The sequence below is a fragment of the Equus quagga genome, unplaced genomic scaffold (assembly GCF_021613505.1).
Source record: "Equus quagga isolate Etosha38 unplaced genomic scaffold, UCLA_HA_Equagga_1.0 HiC_scaffold_4277_RagTag, whole genome shotgun sequence".
Taxonomy (NCBI): domain Eukaryota; kingdom Metazoa; phylum Chordata; class Mammalia; order Perissodactyla; family Equidae; genus Equus; species Equus quagga.
In genome coordinates this window covers 1,253-8,210 of record NW_025793763.1, presented here as the reverse complement: position 1 = coordinate 8,210, position 6,958 = coordinate 1,253, and the positions used below count along the sequence as shown (strand labels likewise).

At 57.2% G+C, this 6,958-nt stretch overlaps 1 protein-coding gene across 1 annotated transcript; it reads right to left on the bottom strand.

Moving 5' to 3' along the window:
* Nucleotides 1-174: 174 nt before the first annotated feature.
* On the bottom strand, nucleotides 175-6,552 carry LOC124232279 (adhesion G protein-coupled receptor E5-like; the record flags this gene model as incomplete). Its single annotated transcript, XM_046649241.1, has 5 exons — nucleotides 175-221; nucleotides 307-453; nucleotides 3,632-3,787; nucleotides 6,037-6,201; nucleotides 6,499-6,552. Coding segments are annotated over 5 exons (569 nt in total), but the record flags the coding sequence as incomplete, so codon positions are not given.
* Between the last annotated feature and the right edge of the window lie 406 nt (nucleotides 6,553-6,958).

Genomic DNA, 6,958 nt, shown 5'->3' with positions numbered 1-6,958 from the left:
GCTACCAGGAAATTTAAAATGACATACGGGCTCCCGCCTGTCTACCCACTAAGCACGCACCAGCTCTGCCCCAAGGGAGCCTCGAGGGTGGGTGGGGAGCTTGGGGAAAAGGGGCGGACACAGCGGGCTGCACGGGGGGATTCCTGCCTCCCGGTCCCTGCTGGAGCCACTCACCTGGCTCTGGATTCCGGGGGGCAGAGTCCAGGTGGGGAAGGACACCTCTGCAGGGGACAGACAGGGGTTCTTCAGGGGTTAGAGGGTCTGTGCTTGTTGGGATGGGATCTGGGGTCAGGTCAGATCAGGTACCTTCGCACACGGTGGTGTTTTGGTTGTCCCGGAGCCCCAGCAGGGGTGTCCACCCTGGGTGGCAGCGGCACCTGTATGAGCCCGCGGTGTTGACGCAGACGGTGGAGTTGTGGCACTGGTACTGACCAGAGCTGCACTCGTCGACATCTGGGGACACGAAAACGGGGTCAGGCAAGGTCACAGCCTGGAGGAGGGCCGTCACCCCTCCACGCCCTGCCCCCTTCTCCGTATTTGCATCTGCTTACCCCCTGGGCTGGAGGCGATGCCACCTGGTGATGGCACACCCTGAGTGGTGACCACAGGTCATGGGGAGTGCAAATGTGACACAGCAGGTGAGCCAGACGGATGTGCAGGTTGTGAAATAGTGGGAACCTTCACCCCAGTTAGTAATTAGCTGCTGCCTGGGGTCCTGGGAGCCTTCCTGATGGTACCCCAGCTCCTTCCCCAGGACCCCCGGATCTTTTCCCATTTGGTCTCTAAATACTTAGTGCCTGGCCCCGCAGCCACCCCCAGCCTTCATGCTACTGGGTCCAAGTGGGAGCCATCGAGTATGGGAGCAGCTGTTCTGGGAGGGGATCCCCAGGAGTGCAGCCACTGAGCTCTGGACCTGCACAGACGGTGCTGTCTGGGCCTTCGGGGGACCCAGGACCTGGCTTCCAGCCACGGTGGCAGCAGCACTTGTAGCTGCCCACAACATTGAGACAGTGGGTGGAGCTGTGGCAGGGATTGTGCCCCGAGGCACATTCGTTCACATCTCATGACAAAGCCATAGTGTCAGGCCCTGGCCTCCAGTCACTGCAGACCCCTCACTGCCCGGCACTAGGACCCCAGCATTATCGCACGCGCCACCACCTGGTGACCTTCACCTTCACGCTCAAAGCACCATATGGTGGCCTCCCTGCAACGTGGCCTTGCAGGGACCACGGACCCCACTTTACAGGCAGGGAAACCAGGAGGGAAACTGAGGCGTGGGGGCTGGACTTTCTTTTTTTTAAAGATTTTATTTTTTTCCTTTTTCTCCCCAAAGTCCCCCAGTACATAGCTGTATATTCTTTGTTGTGGGTCCTTCTACTTGTGGCATGTGGGACGCTTCCTCAGCGTGGCTTGATGAGCAGTGCCATGTCGGCACCCAGGATTCGAACCAACGAAACACTGGGCCACCTGCAGCGGAGCGCGTGAACTTAACCGCTCAGCCACGGGGCGGGGCTACACTTTTTGACCAAGGACTCTTGCCGGCTCCTTCCTGGGCCCTGGTCCAGGTTCCCTTTCTGGAAAGTGGAAGTGACAGCTTCCTCTGCTCCCATGTGACAGACGAGGAAGGGGCGAGGTCTGGGGGTGCTCTCAGGGGCAGGGGGCTCCACAGGGGACCCAGGCCCAGAGGCCCGGCTTCCTCCCTGCTCTGTGGGGACCTTCAGGGAGGTGGGCCCTGGGCAGGCTCCGCAGGTGTCAGCATCCCAAGGCCTAAGGATCAGCTCCTCCTCGGGCTGCAGGACCCGCCTAAGATCCTTCCCAGTGCATTCAGCCTCAGTGTCTCCCTGGGGCTCTACCTGTGCACAGATTCGGGTCCTTTGGGTTGAGCTCCAAGCTCGGTGGGCACGTGCAGGTGTAGCTGCCCAGGGTGTTGATGCAGACACTGCGGCCTTTACAAATTCTGGGTTTCTGCTGACATTCGTCCACGTCTGCAAGCGGAGGAGAGGTGACGCAGCCTGCAGCCGTGGACAGCCCTCGGGCCTGGGAGGCAGCCACGTTTCCTGGCAGAGAAGCATCTGGAAGGCCCCACTGTCTGTTCCCTGGTGAATGGGTGCCTTTTCTCATTCACATGGAGGCCTGTGGGTGGATGTGGTGGCCTGGATATGCTGATGTCCAGAAGTGGCTGGAGGTGGTCTGAGTCCTCCCTGTCCCCAGCTGTGACTCCCTCAGCCTCCCTGAGCAGCTCCCAGCGGGGGTGGGGACAGCAAGGCCACCTGCGTCTGAGGATTTGGTCAATGGCCAGGTGGGCCTCCCTGGGATCGAGAGCAGGGAATTGCTGCGTTCCCCGAGCAGCACCATCCTGGACCCAGCAATGGCCTTGTTCAGGATGGGTGCTTCTGGCTGAGTTCTCCTTGGAATCCCTGTGAGCCTGGCAGGACAGTGCTCTCCCATCCATGCTCACTCTGAGACTCCAGCTCCGTGGAATGGACCATGAGCCACCCCTGAGCCAGGCCCCTGCAGAAGGAGGCATTTGGCAGAAGGGAGAGTGGAGATGGTGCTGGACAGTCCAGGGCGACCCAGACAGCGGGTGCCAGGCTGGGTGGACAGTGGGGCTGACTGACATCCGGCCAGGCAGCCTTGGGGCTTTGAAGGTGCCTTTTCCTGATTCCCATGAAGACATCCCCTGGACTGACAGAAGTGGAGAGATTCACATCAGATCAAGGCCAGTGGTGGACGAGGGCTGGGTGGCTGGAAGGGGAGCAGGTGCTGATGGGTGAGGGGCGGCAGAGGTTTCTGTCTTCTCAGCCCTCGGCCTCCCCCCAGAGATGCAGAACTGTGCACCCCGTGGGGTTGTTTCAACCTCCGTCTTCTGGGCCCAAGTGGTCCAGGTCAATGTGGAGCCGGGCTTGACCCCCTTGGAGAGGGTCAGCCTGGGGCGATGGTCCATGATGACACCCTCTCTTGCCATTTGGTCCTCATGGAGCTCTTCTGTCACCCAACTCTCTGAGTTTGTGTGGGGTGGTTTCTAGGTCATGCTGTCCCCCTCTGACCCTGCTCCCCCCAGGTCCCGGTCATCCGCACTGCCCATGGGCCAGGAGCTGAAATTACTGGGGAGGGTCCGGGCAGAGCCTTGTTCAGAGAAGTCGATGGAGGCAGACCCACTGAGTCAGGTGCCAGGAGACGTCTTCACCAGGTGGGGATGTTGGCCAGGGGCAGAGCCAGCCGGGCAATGCGTACCTGCCCTTGAATCTCCCCCATCTCGTGTTTCTGGACGGGGCGCCTGGGTCCATCATGGCCTGGGGGCTCTGAGGGTGCTCCAAGTGTGGCCGAGCCCCTGTGGGCTTCTGGCAGTGACTGAAGAGGTTGAATATTGTGCTGGTACCAACACGCTGTGAGCCTGTGAGGTCTCTTGATGCCAACCCTCTCTTTTGTTTCATGAAAATAAGATGCCATGTGGGCAAGGACAACATTCAAAATTGCAGAAGTGTCCCTCTGTGGAGGGTTCTGAGCCTTGCGGTTCAAGACGGCAAGTGACTTGGTTGGTGCCAGGACGGCCCTCTGCTACCTAGAGAAAGTGGCGCAAATGACTCCAAGCCTCATGGATAAGGGGATGGCAGATGCGGGTGGTTCTTACCTTGACATGTGTTCTCACTCTTGTTTCTGAACGTTGTTGCCCCAGAAACAAGCCCATATCCGGGGGCACATGTGCAGTAGTAGCTCCCATCCACATTCTGGCAATCCGCGAATTTTCCACAGGACATGGCCAAGGGTGGTTCACACTCGTTGATGTCTGGAACACAACAGGGCAGAGGGTCACCTCCCAAAGGTGAGAGTTCCCAGAGAGCAGAGACCCTGGCCCAGGCTCACCCTGCCACGGGGACGGCACAGAACTCAGCTCCCGGGTGGCACCCCTGGGACACAGCTTGGCTGGAGCCATCTGCTCCAGAAATTCTGCTAATTGTCTGCTCATCTCTGCTCTCTGGCTGGGCCTGAGGGCGCCTAGATTCAGAAACTCTGCTGTCCCATGACGGGGGCTGGAAGGAGGTGTGCACCCCTCTCCACAGCTGGAGGGGTAGACGGAGGCACTGACTCAGCTCTGGACCCTCCCCTGGGGTGCACTCAGCACCACTGGGGACCCGGGACTGCACTCCAGTCAGGGTGACAGTGGCATTGAAGGCCACTCTCGATGCCGAGGAAGGGGAGGGAGTAGAGTGGGGGCTGTCCTGGGCCACGCTCATCATTCACACCTGGGGATAAAGCCAGGTGGTCAGGAGCCTGCCCAGCGCTGGCTTCCATCACCCTTCACTCACAGTGGCCCAAGTGCACCCACACTCCCCATCAGGCACTCCCCCAGCTCCCCAGGTCAGGCCTTTGCCAGATGCCTCAGGATGTCTCCAGGGGAGTCTTGCCGTCTCCACCCCTGAGGGAAGTCTCCCCTTATCAGAGCCTGTGGTGGATGTGAAATGAGGAAGCAGCACAAGCTGCTCACAGCTGAGTCATCGTGGGTGTCTCCTGGCATCTTCTCTCTCCTTGTTCTCCCATCATGAGAGGAAAGATGCCCATGAGCCACATCCCCTTTGAGCAGCTCAGGACCCACAAAGCAGGGGCTGCACAGCGTAACTGAAAACAGCATCAGCTTAGTAAGAACCGCAGATGCAAAATGAATCAACATGCAGGGCAGCATGGCGGCCCTCGTGCATCCAAGGAGGGGATCAGAGACTTCAGTGCCTGAAAGGTGTGGGACCCTGAAGAATGAGGTGCAAGGGATCGGGGGAGACATGAGGATGGGACATCTCCACCTGACAGGCGCCCTCCCTGACAGGAGCCGGGATCCAGGGGCATTAGCAGCAGGGTCTCCTGTCCATGGTCACCTGTCTACAAATCTCCGTGAGACACACATGCACACACAGAGGAGCCTTTAGGAACACCGCCAGGGTCATGGATGGCTGGGCTGTTGTCACAACAACATCGGCTTTTTCCACCTGACAAAATTTACTTTCCCTCAAATATTAAATAACACACGTATACTAGGAAACCAAGAGAAATTATACATAATCCACTCCACAGACTACTGAAACTTTTAGGGGTATTTTCTCTCATTTTTTCAAATCTATAGGGAGTGTTTTTCCCTTCATTATCAATAAATAAGCATCCAAGACCGTTTTGAGTCAATGAGGAGTATTTCCTAGTGTAAAAACAGTATAATTTTCTTCTTTTCCCATTTTTAAAAATCGTGGTAAAATGCACAACATAAAATTTACCATCTGAACTATTTTTAAATGGTATAACATCCTTTTATGACGCTGTATTGTTGAAGAAGGAAAATGCTTCATTTTACGCCTGGATTTCGATTCGGCCACATGATTAGTTGTAGGAATTGGAAAAGTCACCTGATCTCTTTCCACCAAATCTGATCATTTAAACCACAAGCCTAGCCCTGTCTGCCTCACGGGGCTGCTGTGAGCAGGAGGTGGGAGACCGTGGTTGTGAGCTGGGTTCCTGGCGAGCTCTGGCTGGTAGGAGGGCCTGAGCTCCCCGACCCGGGCTGTGTCTTTCCTCTTGCTGCTTCCATTATCTCTCCCGTTTCTTTGTATTATTAGAATAATGACAATAATAACAGCAGTAACAATGATGATAGCTCTCATTTGTTGACAATTCGCTGTGTACTAGTCTTTCCCTGTTCTTCCCACAGAGAAATGTTAAATCTCACACCATCCACCTGGGGCAGGCGCAGTGATTATCCCCAACTCACAGACAGGCAAACTGAGAGCAGAGCTAATTTCCCGAATGTCGGAGAGCCAGTCAGGGGCAGAGCAGCACTCGGAGCCCTCGGAGCCCAGCTGCCCTGTGTGGACAGGGACGCTCTCCCTACTGACCATGAAAGCAGGTGCCCATGTCCCTCACACTCCCCCTGCCTGTCTCCTGTCTCATCCATGACAACGTGCTTCTGTGCTGCTCTCAGGGCTGAGGGCTCTGGATGCCCCTCAGTCTCCCCGCACCGTCCCCATGTGCTCCCAACACCCCAAGCCCCCACAGTACCGTCACAACTGTCTGCAGGGTTGGTGATGATCTCCCCAGACCAGGAGGTGAATCCCGGACGACAGCGACAGGTGGTGGCACTGACACATATGGAGTTCCGAGGGCACCAGGGGGCACAGCCTGGAGGGGCAGAGTCTGTGGGGGCAGAGTCTGTGGATGCAGAGGCTGTGGGACAAGGACCACGGTCAGACAGTCCATGGAATGGAGGAAGTCAGCTGTCAGTGGGGGGTGCAAGAGTAGAGGAGAGGAGGGCAGAGAATGATGACCCCCATCAAGGAGGAAGAGCTCAGAAAAATCTGGACATTTAGGGGGTAAGAAACAGATTCTCTTGTCCCCAGAGGACCAACTCTGAGCCTCGCTTGCAGAATAAGGCTCCTTTCCCCTGCTTTTTGGTGACAGAACCCAGACCCCAGCATGGACGCCCCAGCTTATGTCAAAATGGGGCTGGCCGAGCAGACTCACCTCCGGGACTCAGGGCTGCAGCTCCCAATGGCAACAACATCAGCACTGAGAGTCCTGGGCCAGAAAAAAACAGAGAAATGACAAAGAGAGGAGAGTTAAGCTCCAATTTTAATCTCTGTCCGCACGACCATTGCCTCCTGTGGAGGTAGCTCTGGCCTGCAGCGCACGGCTTTCGAGCAGCATCTCCAAGGCTCCTGTACTTCACTGGAATTGAGGACTCAGCCCCTCCCTCCATCCCCCAGGACTCCCCGAGGACTCGGTCACTGACAGCCACAGCCACAGAGATATCAGCAGGGCACGGAGCCCTGGAATCAGGAGGGGGAGGTGACGACAGGTGAGGAGTGGGAACTAAGGAAGCTGCAGGTAGAGCGACTCTCTCCTGGTGAGTGGACTCTCCAGGGACAGCAGCCATAGCTTCCTGGTTCCTCCAGTGAGCTCCTGGCGTCCTCTAGTGCACTGA